This window comes from Polistes dominula, unplaced genomic scaffold (genome assembly GCF_049000335.1).
Source record: "Polistes dominula isolate Pdom_NZ unplaced genomic scaffold, Pdom_raw_medaka contig_73, whole genome shotgun sequence".
NCBI classification, from domain to species: domain Eukaryota; kingdom Metazoa; phylum Arthropoda; class Insecta; order Hymenoptera; family Vespidae; genus Polistes; species Polistes dominula.
In genome coordinates this window covers 1,266,776-1,284,885 of record NW_028300951.1, presented here as the reverse complement: position 1 = coordinate 1,284,885, position 18,110 = coordinate 1,266,776, and the positions used below count along the sequence as shown (strand labels likewise).

The 18,110-nt window shown below is 28.9% G+C and overlaps 4 protein-coding genes across 10 annotated transcripts in view; 3 read left to right on the top strand and 1 right to left on the bottom strand.

The window, feature by feature from the left end:
- Window positions 1-220: 220 nt before the first annotated feature.
- On the top strand, window positions 221-6,314 carry LOC107070108 (J domain-containing protein CG6693). The gene is given in 5 exon segments (XM_015328005.2): window positions 221-583; window positions 764-1,078; window positions 1,151-1,285; window positions 1,288-1,316; window positions 5,929-6,314. Coding segments are annotated over 5 exon segments (828 nt in total). The 5' UTR covers window positions 221-489; the 3' UTR covers window positions 6,184-6,314.
- On the top strand, window positions 1,751-3,672 carry LOC149032617 (uncharacterized). Its single transcript, XM_089172106.1, has one exon. The coding sequence runs from the start codon at window positions 1,923-1,925 to the stop codon at window positions 3,540-3,542; it is 1,620 nt and encodes a 539-aa protein (XP_089028232.1). The 5' UTR covers window positions 1,751-1,922; the 3' UTR covers window positions 3,543-3,672.
- Window positions 6,315-7,158: 844 nt separating the features above from the next.
- Window positions 7,159-14,332, top strand: LOC107070109 (huntingtin-interacting protein K). Its single transcript, XM_015328006.2, has 3 exons — window positions 7,159-7,554; window positions 7,866-7,973; window positions 8,106-14,332. Exons 1-3 carry the CDS (start codon window positions 7,399-7,401, stop codon window positions 8,199-8,201), a joined length of 360 nt encoding a protein of 119 aa, XP_015183492.1. The 5' UTR covers window positions 7,159-7,398; the 3' UTR covers window positions 8,202-14,332.
- Window positions 10,444-18,110, bottom strand: part of rdx (BTB/POZ and MATH domain-containing protein rdx) — a 95,767-nt gene continuing 88,100 nt past the window's right edge. For all 7 annotated transcript variants that reach the window (XM_089172107.1, XM_089172108.1, XM_015327969.2 and 4 more), the window contains one exon: window positions 10,444-17,935. In XM_089172107.1, coding sequence (XP_089028233.1) covers window positions 17,791-17,935 — 145 coding nt within the window. In that variant the 3' untranslated portion in view covers window positions 10,444-17,790. The remainder of the gene's footprint in view (window positions 17,936-18,110) is intronic.

The window sequence follows — 18,110 nt, the reverse complement described above, 5'->3', positions numbered from 1 at the left end:
TATTTTGTCTCTCAAATTATACTTCAATTGAACATTGTACAATTAAAAAGTTAAATATTGATAAACCTATTTGTCTATTTTTTTTTCATATTTTTTATTATTATAATTATTTATTCACTTAACATAATGAAAGATTAAACATAGCTCAAATATCATATGCAATATATACGCGATTTGAATTTGCGCGCCAAGAAGTAGAGAGCGTCACTTGTCAAAAACATGGCGGAGTATTTGTTTTAACGTCAGTATAATATTTCAAATGTAAGAATAAATTCAAAGTATCAACCATAGTGATAATATATTTCATTAATCATTAAATAGATATTTATTGAAATAGTCATTTGTGTAGAAAAATCGTGATAAAATAATATATTCTTAAATATTGACAGTAACGAAATATTGTTGCTATAAATTTGAACAGTTCTGCGACTAATCAATAAGTGTTTTACAAATCTCTTTTGTTCTAACTGATATAATTAAAATTAAAATATGACTGATTTGTTAGATTTGTGTGAAAAATATTTCGGTTCGCGAAATTTCTATGAAGTATTAAATATTTCACAAGATGCTGATGATAAACAGGGTAAGCGTAAATAAATGTGACATTAATGAAAACCTAACCTCAAATAAAAAACATATTAACTAAATTGTAATTTAAGGGCAATTTGTTTTCTTTCTTTTTCTTTGTGATTTAAGAAATTATTTGATAGATTAATGAATTATTATGATTTCTAATATGAAATTTATTCTTTATTTTCTTCAGTGAAAAAAGCTTATCACAAGCTTTCCCTCCTTGTGCATCCTGATCGTGTTGAGGAACATGTCAAGGCTGAAGCAACTGAGAAATTTAAAGTACTCGGTAGAATACATTCCATTCTCAGCGATTCAGATAAAAGAAAAATCTACAATGAGTCTGGCCAATATGACGAGGAAAGTGAAGAAGTTATTATGCGTAACTGGGCTGATTACTGGAAAACATTGTTTAAACCAATTACCGAAGAGACTATTAGCAACTACGAAAAATCCTATAAAGGTTCTGAAACTGAAATCAAAGATTTAAAAAAGGCCTACATCGACGGTGAGTTTGTATTCATTTATTTCAAACTTATATTATATTATACATGATAATAAATCCATCAATGTTTTATAGGTAAAGGTGATATGGATTACATCTTGGTGGTTGTGCCGTTCAGTAATTGCGAAGAGGAGCCAAGATATCACGCAATAATAAATAAATTGATAGAAGCAGGAGAAGTACCGGAGTACAAAGCTTTCACAGAGGAAAGTAAAAAAAGAAGTTACGCAGAGAAAGGAAGGTATGATTAATGACAATATAAATCATAAATATATAGAAATAAGTGAGTTCCTTCATTAGAGAATTTATTGGATGCTTACTCATTATTCAAAAATGTTGAACTTATACTTTACCCTTGAATGAATTACCATATACATTGGATTATGACGTAAAAGTCTAATGAAAAATTTGATTAACATCAAAGGAAGCATAGTGTTATGTTGAATTAGTAGAATGCTTATCCTTCTTCTTCTACTTTCAGTCGAAAACGTTTTCATTGAACGTCACGTCAATATTTGAACAAACAAACAAACTCTCGTTGCTCTATTTTCTAGCATTTCTATTTTTATCAATGGACAGTGTCGCTCGACCATTGAAAGTAGCTAGAGAAGGAGAAGCAATGCCGTGAGAGAAGTATTTTAGGTGGGGGGAGAGTACTGGTAAATAAGTAACCAGGGAACGCGCAAGAGCGCTATTAGTTCACGGGACAATCGGATCGAGGATCGCCCTCATTTCTATTCACGTTATGTCTATCGGCTAAAGTCTTCAGCACGATGATTTTGATATTACCATAAAACAATAATTTCATGATACGATATACAATAATAATTGAATGAAATAATAAACAATGATATCTCGCGAACCTTTCAATAATAAAATGGATAGAATTGTATTCGGATTAACTTTGTTAATAATTTGTTCGAGTATCGATGATGCAACAGGAACGTGCGTTCACGTGGAAAACGATGATATGTTGGAATATTCGTGTGTCGGAGGACGTCCTGACGATTTACTTTCTATACCATCAGAAACGGAAAAGATTCGTATAAGACAAATGGAAATTCCTGTTATAACTGGTGATATGTTTTCACGATTCAATAATCTTTGGGTTTTGGGATGTTCGCGATGTAACATCATGGATATTGAACCTAATGCTTTTCAATCTTTGGTCAATCTTCAACAATTGAGTTTAGACGATAATCATTTGAAAACTGTCAAAGGATCTTGGTTCAAAGGCTTGGAATATTTGACTTATTTGGATTTAAATTATAACGAGATAACGACAATCGAAGACGAAGTGTACGAAAATCTGCCGAGTCTTATTGATTTTCGATTGTCCGGTAATCGGTTCGAATGTTTGAACAGTCAAGCTATGGAAAACTTGTCGAATTTAAAGAGAATATTTCTCAGTGAAAATCCTGAGTTCAAGTGTCCGAACGCTATCAGCAAGTTTCTCGATGCTCGTGGCATTAGTTTTGATAAAGATTCACAATGGAAGGATTTTGATGAAGTTTCTGTCGATAGCATGGTTGTAAATCATCAAACGGAAACTTCAACGGATTGGTCGTCAATGCCAGATCATCGTAAGAGATTACATTTTCCTACAGTTGTTCCAGCAACAACAATAACAACTGAAGAAACGAGAGAACCTGAACGTACCTCACCAATGTTTGAAACAACACATTATCCATTGTATGCTCCCGTGAGGGTCACCATTACTTCCGATCATAATGAAGGAATATCTCAATTATTTCCATCGGTTGATTATTCTGTAATTATCACTACGACTAATAAACCGGAAGTACCACAATATCCACCAACAATCGCTGATCCTTATCTTCCTGTTATGACAACGGAACAACCTTCTAGATATTCATCAACGAAACCTTGGCGAATTGTCACAGAAAACGATAATGAATATCTCGAACCATTAGATTATTCCGAGGAATATTCCAATCCAACTAGGACAACGTTTCCATTTGATACAAGGCCAATTAATCGAGAAACTATGCCTCCTATGTTAGATCCAAGAAATATCTTATCCACTCAACCACCTGAATATTGGACGCAAAATGGTATACTCATAGAATCGAATTATCCACTTCCTAATCCATCTTTCGGCCCAGAGCTCGCAGAAAATGATATTGAAAAGATCAAAATGAAAGATATTGTTTTCACGAATAGACAACAAGTAATACCACCTGAAATTGTTCAACCTGCTGCACCTAGCGATTTGCATCAAGTACCTAATTACGAACCAACTGTGACCATACAAGGACCATTACAACCGTCAATTGTACCAAATAACGAACAAAATACACAACAATCATCAATGACAGTAGTAGAAACTACTACTACAGACAAACCGTTTCCTCAGTGTCCACCAAGTTCATCGATATCTGTTGAACTTACACCTTTTCTTATCTTTCTCACTTTTATTTTGAATATCATCGTGCTGAGATTTTAGCTGATGGACATTTGCCATGAACGATTTAACATTAGTTCAATACGACAAACGTGCACACAACATCGCATTGACTTCTATTCGTATTTATCGTACTATAATTATTATTATTATTATTATTATCATCAGTAATTATTATTATTATTATTACTATTATGTATGAGCCGATAATGTAATAAGAACTTTGTACACGAGAGAGTTCAAATAAGCCGCGTTAAGCATTTATGAGGTCACGATCGGCATCCATCGTATATTTAGTTTTCTATTTTCTAATTATGTCAATCAAATCTTAATTGTTCAAACTCCTCGTTTATTAATTGAACAAGACAAGAACCAGAGTCACAATTGCGTACGTATTATTTCGTAAACAATTATTATTCTTTTTACATAAGTATAGATAATGATTTATTATTCTGACGAATCTTCAATGCTTCAACGTCATAATTGATCTAACAATAATAATTAAAAAAAAAAAAAAAAAAAAGAAAAAAAGAAAAATATTTAATCGTACGATTTGTCTATGACGAATGAGAGAAAGAAAAATAGACACAGACAGTGCAGGACAATTGGAATAAACGAGCAATGAGGGTCGCATTGCATCCGGAGTGGTAATGAAATAATTACTAATGCCATCGTCCAACCACGTTGATTCTAGTTATGCAATGACCTTGCTTTCGATAATTCCACAACGCAATATCTTTATCGTCAATCTATTTATTATTATTTCATTTCATTTACAAAATCCAACCGAATGTTTATATGCGTGTGTAGAAATGTAGATACAGATGATAACTACATTTAAATGAATTTTGATTTTGATAAATTGATATATAGATAGATAGATAGATAAATCTAAAACCACTTGTCAATTATATCATACAAATCTGCTCGTTGTAAGTTGAAATATATTTGATGATGACAATTAATCATCATCCTGGAAAGTGATAAAATATCATTTGTCTAGGTATACTGAACAATGAGTCAGTCAGTCAGTCAGTCAGTCAGTTAGTCATTTAGTTAATCGGTCAGTCAGTCAATCAGTTGTTCAATTAAGTCAATCGTCAGAGTCAAGTTCAAGAAAAGATTCATGGATCGTGGTTAGAGAACAGGTGTTGAGATTAACATCTTTCAATGAAAGAGACAAATGAACGGTGCCAAATACAAATAGAATGTTGACCTTGAAGAAATGCACGTTCCTACCGAGAGGAGACTTGTATTTAAATGAAAGAAAAAGAAAGTTTTGTTCAGATTTGTTATTTCTTTTGTAAAATAAAAATAAATAATAATAATATTCTGTTGTTATTTTGATTTGAAGATTAGTATTTCATTTTAGTGATCTTCTATAAGTTTTCTAAAGAGATAAGTTTGGCCGATAATTTTGAAGATTGTGTCATGAACGAATTAGAAATTCTGCGTAAGACGGTTGTGTAACTAAAGTTCCTAACATTAGTCTTGCAACGTTTAGAGAGAGAGTAACTTTGCCAGAAATTATAAATAACGGAATTTCCACGTTAACAGATTTTTAGAGTAGGTCACGAGCGATATGAAACATCATCGATGATTACAGATTTTGTGCGAATCAACCATAACAGAAAACAACAAATCATTGGAACAGAGAAAAGCGAAAAGTTTGTTCAAACTTTTTTGTAATGTTCAACTCATGTGTTTTGATTCTTTCTATTGAAGAAAAGAAAATTTCAAATGATTTATAATACGAGCGTGTTTCGAAATGTGCCAAATAGTGTAGTGGGTATTGTAAAATTCGTTCGTCAAGAGAATCCGTCGTAATCCTTCTTTGCTTTGAGAAATAACAAAGGGATTTATTATATTCGATTGGACACGTTTCAAATTAAAATCTATCCGTCTCTTGAAATGATTTCCAATGTATACAAGAAGAAGAAGAAGAAGTATTTCCGGGTGTTGTATTACAACACGTATTTATTTAAATATGTGCATACAAGAGGAGAGAGAGAGAAAGAGAGAGAGAGAGAGAGTTATTTAATAAGTTTTGAGATGAAACACGATTGTAGGACCCACACGTGTTACAAAAATAGAAAATGAATCTCTATTCACCCTTAGTTAAATTACAAGTGCGTTTCTAATCCACCATTTGGAGTTTATTAAACGATAGTAGTTTCTGTTACGTATCTGGATCAACTTAACTTATTTTTCTTAATCGTTGCTTTTAATCTGACTGACCTATTTTATTAACGAACGAATAAAGCATATTATTAATTGCAACGTTGAAGTTTGATCATCAATCTTGTTCTAATCGAAATCAAAATATTTCATTCGATTTCAATTACTCACAATTTCTTCAACATAATTAATAAATAAATGATTACAAAATGATCTAATTTTAATATATATTTTTTTTGTTCTTTTTCAGTGGGCCAAAGAAGCCATGGAGGCTGAACGATTGAACAAAATGCAACAAATAGAAGATGAAGAAAATGCAGCTGCTAATAATTTAGCATTAGCTATTCAAAATCGTAACAGAGAAAGAGCTGAACAATCGAATAATTTCTTCGATTCGTTGATAGATAAATATGCAAAAAAGGCATCAACCAAATCAACAGCTACGAAGAAAACAGCTAAGAGAACAACGTCCGTGCAAAATCTGAAGAGAAAGAGAAAGACTTAAAGAAAGTATTTACAATGTTATTAACTAAACGTCGTTGTTTTATGTTAACACGACACACTTTAATCGAATCATCATGAAAATCTCATCTCTCATTGTCGTCTTATAATATAATATCAGCAAATATTTCTCTCTCTCTCTGTCTTATTTTTTTCTCTCTCTCTCTCTTTTTCTAAATTACGCCATTTTATTTTATAATAATATTTAAGAGTTGTGTTGTATAATCTTTGCTGTAATACACACCATTATTTCTATGAATAAATTATAAAGTTTAAATCTTGTAAAAATTTACAATTTTTTTTGTTTGTTTTTTTTTTTTATTAGATTTATATATATATATATTTGTATGAGCAGTATTTTCTATTGTTATATTGTTATTGTTAATAACTAACGTAATTGTGTAATTTTGTCGCAACGTCATGTTGTACATTTTGAAATTTAGCATCGAGAAGAGTATTATTTATTATCTCGATCTCATGTGAAGAAGATATTCAACTAGATTAACATTGATACAATATAAAAAGGAAGCGTGTGAATCGAATTACGCGAATGTTACGTGACAGATGCAAGCTGACGCGTCCAAGAATCTCAATGGAATGCGAGTTCATAAATAAAGAGAGAGAGAGAGAGAGAGAGAGAGAGGTATGAAGACAAGATCAAAGATCATGTGTATATACGCACACATTTATAGATAGATTAGTTCTCGTTTATCTAAGAATTTTTAATAATAATAATAATATTGACATATAAATTTCAAATTTGTATGTTATTAAAATTAATCAATTCGATTATACATTTTGACAAAAATACATTAAAAAAAAAAAAAAATAATTATATTTGTTTCTATTAAAAATTTTTTTTCAAATATGGCTGCTTATATATAAAAATAAAAATGCAAAATTAACTTTATCATTTAATTGAGATTTATTTAATGTTTATTGTTTAATTATTTAATGTAATTTCTAATTATGAAATATATTTTAATTTAAAATTAGCGCGCGCTACTACAGAATACCGACTCGTGGTAAAGTAGAAGTTACCGACCGTCTATCTAATAGAAGTTTAGTATTACCGACACTCGATAACACAGTTAGATAGTAATTTTTCTTACAAGATGTTCATTCTATCAAATATTTTGTTTATGGTGTAATATGTCGCGGTAGTGAAAGGAAACATTATTTTGAATAAACTTAAAGTATGCTGTGAAAAAAATTAAACATGGCGGATGAGGATGTAAATGGAGATTCGGATGAGGTACAGCAAGAAAAGTCACAGAAAAAAGCTGCCAAATATGATAGCGGTGCTGCAGATTTGGAAAGGGTTACCGATTACGCGGAGGAAAAGGAAATATCATCGTCCGATGGATTTTCATGCGTAAGTTACACATTCTAACCATTATCATATTTTCCATCCACGTGTTTTATTATTATTATTTATTTGTTATGATTACTTTAATAATTTATTAACATTTATAAATATATCAAATTAATCTCGTACTATCTTATACATTGCTTTAAATACACCTATGAACAGTAAGTTTGTTTCAAAGTGATCTACAAGTCAAAAACAACAAAACTAACCTCAAACAAAAAAGAAAAAGAAAAAAGATATAAAGTGTATTTTTGTTTGAATGTATAAAACATTAAATAGAAAATCAAAAAAAAAAAACAAATTTCTAAACCCAGGCACTCAGTATAATTGGTGATCGACGTAACAAAGAAGCTGCTGAAAAGAAAGCAAAGGAGAAAGAACTTCTAAAGGTTTCCATCAAAAAGGAAGATGTTGATCTAATTGTAAGCCAAATTTTGCATTGAACTACTTTACATAACATCATTTTTTTCTCATTGATTATTCTATTAAATAAAACATTGAAAAAAAAAAAAAAAAAGAAGAATATCATTTACCATTTAACTTAATTATTACAGATGAAAGAAATGGAAATAAATCGTCATTTAGCAGAACAAACGCTGAGAGAACACAGGGGTGATGTCGTTGAAGCATTGATAACATTAACAAATTGACGATTAAATAATAGTGTGCTAATTTGCAAAAACATTTCATCACAATTTCTTAAATACAAATTGTAAAATATTAAATATAGAACATTATTACTCTATGAGAGAACTTTTTCAATAATTAATATTTATTAATATAACTTACAAAATATACATTGTACCTATGCGACACATTATTATTATTATTATTATTATTATTATTATTACTATTATTATTAATAATGTTATATTATTATAATATTATTTACTTAATTGCCCGTTTGATAATTTATCTTTCTCACTTTCACTCTTACTCTATCTCTCTCTCTCTCTTTCTTTCTATAATTTTATTTTTTACATACATAAGATATACGTGCGAATATCTGCAACATTTATTGTCAAATTAGTTTTATCTTGTTTTTTTTTTTTTTTTTAGTAGTTTTATTCTCATTTTTATCCGATAATAATTAATAATATGACTATCAGATATTAATAATCTAATAATAAGTTTTATATTATATATATATATATATATAGATTTATACATATATATTTATACATAAACACAAACATACCTTTATGCGTTGACAGACGCACAGCAAAAATCGTTCATTCTTTCTCTCTCACTCTCTCTCTTTTACTTCTCACACATACACTTTAAATGATAATCTGTGTTACAACAAACTAATTATCATTTGAATTATAATTTTGTTTATCCAATGATTTTTATATAATTGAAACGCATTTACGGAACGTATGTGTGTGTTTAATCATTTCATTTATTATTAAGTTTATTAGCATAAAATATTTTCTTTGTTTTTGTTTTTTTTGTTTGTTTCTTCTTCTCTATAAGAAAATTTCTAACACACACACACACCACTTGCACGTTTCTCATTCGCTTAGGAATAATTTTATTTATTAATTTTATTATTATTATTATTATTATTTATTATTTTTTGTTTTGTTTTGTTTTCCAAGAAATATTTGTCATCTCTATAATTAATACATATTCGGTATCATTTTAATAATTTCCATTTTAAGTGAAAATTGGTTGTTCGATTCTGATGATATATCAATTAATAATCTTATCAAAGAAGAAATGGATTTTCTTGTCATTGCCCATTTGAATTTTTTGTTTTTGTTTTTGTTTTTCGTATTTTTACTTTTATCACGAGATAATAATGTAAATTAATTTATTTTATGATTTTAATTAAAGAAATACAAAAAAATACACAAAAATCATAAATTATGTGAAACAATAAAGGACCTATAATAAATACTATAATGATAAATTAACAAACAAAAATTATAATAATATAGCAACCCTACTACAGGAGGATCTAAGGCAACCTTTTGAATCGGAAAAGCCGACAAAATTACAATTGACAAAATGTCAATGTTTTTTCTAAGTGCCACCAACAAATTTGTTCTTCTTGTCAACAATAAATAGTACTCCTCGTATAAATAATACTTTTTGATAAAAGAACAACAAAATTAATCTATTTATTCATCGGTAACTAATAATCCTTGTTAATCGATTCAGAACAATTTTTTAATGTTATTTTTTTTGTTTTTTGTTACTAAACACTCTTTTAATTAAAAAGAGCTGCAGTTTCACATTCAAGGAGTTGTTGCATGTGGCTCGCGAGCCGCAGGTTGCCGACCCTCTACCCTAGTAAGACAAAATATTGAAAAATATTGCACAGATGTGTGTTTAATATTAAAAAAAAAAAGATTCAATATATTTTTTTAATATTAAATACACACACACACATATATATATTATATATATTAAATTACATACAAATATATATTCAATATTTTGTGTTACTAGGGAATGTTATTATTGTTGTTGTTGTTGTTGTTGTTGTCAAGGGTAATGAAAAAACTCAGGCATAAAAAATTCACATGATTTATATTATATCATGAAAATGTCATTTATTTGATGTGGGGGGTAGAGGGGGTGGTGCAATGACTTAAAATTAAATGGAAATAAAATGAATAAATGTCTTGTATGAAGATTGGGTTTGATGAACAGCACTCGTGCACTAAAAACGATTATTACCACTGGAGGGGGGTTTGTTTTGTTTTGTTTGTTTGTTTGTTTGTTAATTGATTGATTGATTGGTTGGTTGGACCATTCATGTTATAAAAGTCTCTTTGAATTTTTAAATGCAACATACAATGGAAGTGTATAATATATATATATATATATATATATTGTGTGTATGTGTTATGATGTACCCACACACAATAGTAATACGCACAGTGGTATTTTTGTTGTTGTTATTCTTGTTGTTGTATTGTTTATATCACTTTAAAAAGTTGTGACACGAATGTGCTGAATTCCATGATGAGGTAACACTTGTCTCTTAAATTGTACTTATCATTTATATCAAATTATGCAGTCGTACGCTCATAGAATTAAATCTTATTGCGAATTGATTTTATCAGAAGAACAAAAAAAAAAAAAAAACGAAATAAAAATGATCATTCCATTTTTATTAATCTACTTATAAACTGGTTTTTCTTTTTTTTTTCTTATGTTAGTTTAGTTTTTTCTTTCTTTCTTTCTTATAATGTCATACACAGTATTTGATAATAAAACTCACATCATCATCATCATCATCATCATCATTATCATCCCCCTCCCTTTTTAGAAAGGGATAAAGAAAAAAAGAAAGAAAAAAATTAAAATCAGATTAATTAATAATAATTATATATAATAATATAATTAATAATAATAATTAATAATAATAATAATAAGAAGAAGAAGAAGAATTAAAGTTAACATTAAACGTTCACAAGTTTCACGTAGGTGTATAAAGTGTAAATATGTCTCCGCCGTACAGTCCCAAAGATTGATTATTATTATTATTATTATTATTATTATTAGTTTATACAGTTTTTCTTTTGTGTTTTTTTTCTCTCTCTTTTCAAAGGACGTGACAAAATTGTGTTTCTTGTCTCTCTCTCTCTCTAAAAAGTGTTTTGTGTATATGAGTGTGAGTGTGTGACACAGAAGAGGACAGACGAGAAACGCAGGTTGGGCGACACGGAGGCCCCGGCCAAAATCAAAAAGGGGCCCCTCAAAAATCTCTCTCTCTCTCTCTCTCTTTTTTTCGTTTTCTTATCATTGTTTTTATTTTTTTTTTTTATTTGTTAATTAATAGTCTTATCAATCTACTAATTGTTCTTATCTCTCGTTAAAGAACGATCGTGTGTAAAAAATTGTGGAAAAAGTCTCTTAACTATGTTTATTTTTCTTTTTTCTTCACTTCCGGCAAGATTTTTTTTCATTTTGTTTGTTTGTTTATTTGTTTTTTTTTTTTTTTTTTTTCTAAAAAAATGTCTATGCCATTTAAAACATCATGTGTGCAACTTTTATATATATATATATATATATATATATATATATATATATATTTTAATTCCTTCGTTTTAAATTAACGCATATCACACACACGCACACATACACACACATATATATTTATATTTATTTATTTATTTATTTATTTATATAAATGTGTTAAAAGATATATCGGGATGAAAAGAACAAAAAGTAAATTTGTTTCGTGCCGTTCTCCTAAATTCCTATCTAATAATAATAATAATAATAATAATAATAATAATAATAATAATAATAATAAATTCTTTCCCGACATAATTTATTTATTTATTTAATTTCTGTTGGTCTACTATTATTATATTTCTTTTTCTCTCGCTTATTTTTAATTTTATTTTAAATTTAAAAAGCGTCCACTCACGCATGCGCTAGATTTTTTGTTTTTGTTTTTTTGTTTTTTTTTTTTTGAGTCATTTTTTGTCATCTTTTTTTTACTCTTTTTTTTTGTTATGTTTTGTTTTGTTTTGTTTTCTTTCTTTCAAGGAACATGAGAGTTTAGCACACAGTCTGTAAAATATAACAATAATAATAATAATAATAATAATAATAATAATAAATTACGAATGATATTTCTGTTTTGTTTCATTTTTATCGGTACAATAAAAGTGTATATTTATTGTTGGTTGTGTGTTGTGTCATATGTTTATTAACATGCGTCAATTTTCATTTGTTATTGTTTATATTTTATTTGTTTCGTTAAAGTCTTGTTTTTTTTTTTTCCTTCGGGTGTTTCACTTATAAAATACAGTTTTTTTTTAGAGAGATATGTACAGTAAAAAGCTTAAAATCGAAAGAGAATTATATTAACCAGTTAAACGTGTTTGACGATTATATCCGTCAGACGGAGAGATGTGATCAAATTTTGTCTTAATGACGTCTTCTTCTATAATTATCCGTCATGCGTAATAAAGTTTGTTACAATTTATTTCATGTTTCAATTGTAATTTTGACTAACGAAAAAGTCCATTTTTATTCGTAAATGTAAATATTCTTAATCAGTTAAACGTGTTTGACGATTATATTCGTCATGCGTAAAAAAGTTTGTTCAAATTTATTTGATGTTTCAATTGTAATTTTGAGTAACGAAAAATTCAATTATATTCCGTAAATTTGAATATGTTTCAAATGTTTAGGCGTGAAAAAGAAAAAAACAAAAAAACAAAAAGTCAAGAATAAATTTTTAATTTTGATAAATATTCGTTTGTTTTTTGTTTTGTTTTTTTTTTCTATAATTTTTTCCGTTTATTATTTATAAATATATTATGTTCATATTAAGAAATTGTGTGTTTCACGTTACTAACAAAATTGTTCATTTTTTTTTCTAAAACAAAGTCAAAAAGTCGTCTTTTTGACTATTCTCAATATTTTTTAACAGCGCAACCACTTACTTACTCTCTGTGTTTGACGACTATATCCGTCATCGCTTGATTATCGCGACACACACCAGAGTGCACTCTGCGCACAGATTCATCGCCACACTCTTAACTGGTTAAACTTTGTTTTTTTTTTTATTCTTTTTTATTCTTTTCGAGATGATTATTTATGCTAAATTTGGGACTGCCCGGATTATATAATAATTATAATAATGATTATTGATTTCACTTAACAAATTGTATTGTATTATTGTGTTGTTGTTGTTATTCTTATTATTATTATTTCTCCACTGGCTGCCAAATAATCATCATCATCATCATCATCGTCATCATCATCATCATCATCATCATCACATCATCATTTTAATCGAAGAGAGAGAGAGAGAGAGAGAGAGAGAGAGAGAGAGGTTTTCATTTTCATTTTTTATTTTTGTTCTTTTTTTTTTTTGCTTTGTTTCTAAAAAAAAAGAACGAGGGGGTGGGTGAGGGGGATGGATGAGAGAAGCAATGATAAACAATTGCAGTAATTACAAGTGGTCTTATCACAGAACATGTATGGCATTAATCATCCTCGCATTACTTTTTTTGTGTTTTTTTTTTTTTTTTTTTAAATGTTAATTGTAAATACATATTTATATACATAAATAGTATGTATTATATTAAATAATGAAAAAATATGATTGAGACGATTAATTAAACTAAAATCGGAGGATCGGTTAGCCATTACACAGTTTAACCTCTAAACACGATGATGATATTTTTGTTAATTTTATTTTCAAAAAATTGGTTGCCCATAATTCTTTCTTTCTTTCTTTCTTTCTTTCTTTCTTTCTTTCTTTGTTTGTTTCAATTTATCATTTTGTTTATATAAATAACAAAACGTGACGTGTTAATTTAATTTAACATAAATTAATCATCGTTGAGAATTATTATTTTTTTTCTTGTTTATTTTTTTTTTTTTTGTTCATATTTGTACAAAATTCAATGACACAATTATGTAACTTCAATTGAACCACACACACACACACACACACACACAACACACATACAATTATTGCATGTGTGACTTTTTTTATTTTCATGTTAATTTACAAAATGAAATTGTAACAAATTGTTGAAAATTCGTATCTTGATTGATTCACGTATTATCTTTCGGTTTCTATCATCCTCCTCCTCCTCCTCCTCCTCCCCCCACCCCTCTGCCGTCCCAAAAAGAATAAAACCAATCGGAAAAGAGGAGGACTAATTTTACATCGTTTATTTCGAAACCGCATAATTTTTTGTAATATTCCACATGATGATAATAACAATAACAATAATAATAAAAAATAATTTATTAGAGAGAGAGAGAGAGAGAGAGAGAGAGAGAGAGAGAGAGAGAGAGAGAGAAAACAAGTGAATAATTTTTGATATTTATAATTGACTAAATTTTTATTTTATACAATGTTCAAATTTTTCTTCGTTTATCATTTTGTTTCGTTTCCTTTTTTTTTTTTTTTTTTTTTTTTACTTTAACCACACACCTCTCTCTTCTTTTCGTTTAATAATAATAATAATAATAATAATAATAATAATAATTATATTAATGATATCTAATAAAATTCTTCTGTCATTCTCTCATTGATTTTTTTTAAATTAATTAATTAATTAATTAATTAATTAATACACGTATAATTCTTGGAAACATGCACGATATAGACATTTGTTATTAGTTGTGGTTTTTCCTTTTTTTTTCTTTTTTTTTTCAATTTATAATAATAATCAACATAGGACTTTGATAAATTATGGACAACCTTAAATTTAATACAGCAATAATAATAATAATAATAATAATAATAATAATAATAATAATAATAATAATTAATAATTAATAATAATTATGAAAAAAATCTATCACTTTATTAGCTACTATGCAATACTTGAGAAAACAAAACAAACTGTGCTTAATCGTTTTGAAAAACAATTTAGGAGAGGGAGAAGAAAACCACAATGGTGGGGGAAAACAAGTGGAGAGGGGGAAAGAAGAAAAAAAAAATGAACAGAAGAAACGAAAAACACAGAACAGACACAGACAGACAGACAGACAGATAAAAAGAATAAAAAAATTAGAACAAAACCAAGAAAGATAGAAAAAAAAAAAATAGCAAATAAAACGATGAACAACATTTCATCCCTTACACCCACCTTCACCCCACTTCAAAAAGAAAAGAAAAGAAAAAAGGGTAAAAAAAAAAAAAAAGATGAATTCCATCTTTTATCCAAGGATTATCTTCTTACCAAAGAAGAGCATTCACATCAATGCTTATATAAAAATATAAGAAATCAAATAAGATAGGAAATGAAAGAAAAATAATTACAAGTAAGGAATGGAGTGTGGGAGGGTGGGTGGGCGGAGGGGGAGGGGCGAGGGTTGATACAGCACAGATTGCGTAGCATTAATAGTAATCATAGTAGTGTAACCGCATATTATTATTAATAATAATAATAATAATAATAATAATAATAATAATAATAATAATGTAATCGTATGTGTTTTAAAGAGAAAGAGATCATAAAAAAACGCTAACTAGAATCATTTCGCCATTAATGTGGAAGAGAATTTTCCAATGAACAACCCTTAAAAACTTTCCTTTCCATCCTTCCGTCTTATCATTCTTTTTTTTTTTCTTATTCTTCGTCGTTTAACGTATTAAACTAATAAAAAAAAATATATATATAATAATAATAATAATAATAATAAACTATAAATTGGACAGGTAGGCGCAGGCAGAGGGTGTTGTGGGGGATGGGGTATGGGTGGAGCATTTTATTTTGATCCGTTTATAGTGAGAAAAGAAAGTTGGAAATATAATAAAAATGATTTGAAGAAAAATATTATTTTGTGGAATAAAAATTACTTTTTTTGTTTTTGTTTTTTTTTGTTTTCTTGGAGAGAGGAAGTATTGTGATGATGGTGTTGGTAATGGTAATGGTAGTGGTTTATGGTGGTCGCAAACGTCTATTACAATTCTTCTTCTTCAGCGCGGGTATAGGATTTCAATATTTTTTTAGAATAACAGTCAACAACTGTATTTTGTTTGTAGCTATGTTTAATTTTTTGGGGGTTTATTGATAGTTGATGGTGCTTTTCTATGAAATTTTATCTTTCACTTTACTTTACATTTCTTTCCTTTTTTTTTATGGTTCATTTACCTTTCGTTTATTGTTTCTTTCAATCTGAGAGAATCATTCTTTCTTTCATTCATTCATTCATTCATTCATTCATTCTTTCTTATTTATTTAATTTCGTGTTCTTCCCACTCATTCATGTCACTCATATTCCCATTTATTCAACATGTCCTATCCATTCATTCAAATCTCTTACAACATTCTTACATTCTTTGTATCCTTCATTCTATCTGACTGCAATTTTGTATCTTTTCATTTGTCTCTTCTACTCCCCCTCCCTTTTTTCTCTCTTTTTCTTTCAGACGGGATAGAAAAAGCAAAATTATCGATAAAAGTTTTACAAACAAAAAGAAAAAGAGAGAGAGAGAGAGAGTTGTAAAACCAATGGCGAGAAGAAGAATTGTGAATCGTTCGAAATATTTGTTTCGCAACAACACATTCGTGCCTACGGATTTTACTCTTGTTTGTGTTTTTTGTTTTGTTTTAAATCATCATCGTCGTATATTTAAAACAACGTCCACATTTTGTTTTAGAAACTGAAGAAGGTAGTAAAAGTAATAGTAGTAGTAAATAGTAGTAGTAGGAGTAGTAGAGTAGTGTAGTAGTAGTAATAGCAATAGTAGTAATAGTTATAGTAGTAGTAGTAGTAGTAGTGTAGTAGTAATAGTAATTGGCTTTTCGTTCGTGAGAATACACCGTTCATCGCATAATCGAAATGCACGGTAGAAAAAAACCGGAACATTTACTATGACGATTACGATGACGACACAATATGATGACAACGATGATGATGATGATGATGATGATGATGTTGATTGGTTGTTGTTGACAGGGAAGAAAGATTCTTGCAAAATAATCCTTCGACATATAATCCTCTTGCTTTTTTTTCTTCTCTCATCCCCTCACTTGGTTCATTTTCAAATAACTTCATCGTCGCCTATCTCAAAGTTCTATTTGTTTATTTATTTATTTATTATTTTTTTTTTCTTACGTTCATCATCGTCCAATAAAGAGAAGTACATTTAAACTTTATTTTATTTGTTTAATTAATCACTGTCTTTCTAACAAGAAGTAGAAGAAGTAGAAGAAGAAGAAGAAGAAGAAGAAGACGCGGCACACGCACACTATTATCACTGACACCAAAATTCAGAATGAATGAGCGTAAGACGATAAAACCTCCTCCCTCCCTCCCTTCCTTCCTTCCTTCCTCCTTCCCTCTCCGTCCACCATTCCTTCAAACACATCCTCCTCTCTCTTTTTCTAAGAGACGACGAAGACGACGACGATGATGACGACGATGACGGCGGCAATTTTTATTTTTTTTTATTTTTTTTTTCTCTTCTCACACAACGAATATATGTTAATATATGTACGTGTATTTGTGTATGTGTGTGGGGGGTATGATGATATTGTTTGAAGTTTCTTTTTTACTTCCTCTTCTTCTTCTTCTTCTTTTTTATGTGTGTTTGCATATGTATGTGTAGATTTTGTTGCATTATATAATCGCGTCATAAAGTTGGACCAATTAGAGTAGTTAGAGCTGCCGCACACTAGGAAACATTTATTTAGCGCACTACTTCGTTATCATCACTGTACACAAAAGTCATGAAGGATGTAGAAGTGGTGGGGGCGAAGTCGATGTTGTACCCGGAGTAAGGGGTGATTGCTTTCAGCTCTGTTTAACTCGTTTCCTTGGTGGTCCGATAGGTGGAATTTGTTGAGTTGCTAACGCACGGAAGGCTTCGGCTATCAGATGCGGATGGGAATTTACCATTGACTTAAATCCCGACGTATCCATCACGTCTGTCGCGTGTCTAAACAATTTTCAAAAATTAATCCAATTAATCAAATCATCCTTTATATTATAATATCATCAAACAATTCTTATAATAATATTTTTATTGCTAAATTCATAACGTTGATGATTCCTAAGACAAATTATACTGAGAAAATGTGTTTATCTATTTCTGTGTACACACAAATGTATTT

Bases quoted from the DNA above. Each gene is read 5' to 3' on its own strand.
- LOC149032617 (XM_089172106.1), top strand. From the start codon at position 1,923: ATGATATCTCGCGAACCTTTCAATAATAAAATGGATAGAATTGTATTC.
- LOC107070109 (XM_015328006.2), top strand. From the start codon at position 7,399: ATGGCGGATGAGGATGTAAATGGAGATTCGGATGAGGTACAGCAAGAA. The intron at 7,555-7,865 runs GTAAGTTACACA...TTCTAAACCCAG, and splicing joins CGTCCGATGGATTTTCATGC to GCACTCAGTATAATTGGTGA. The intron at 7,974-8,105 runs GTAAGCCAAATT...TAATTATTACAG, and splicing joins AGGAAGATGTTGATCTAATT to ATGAAAGAAATGGAAATAAA.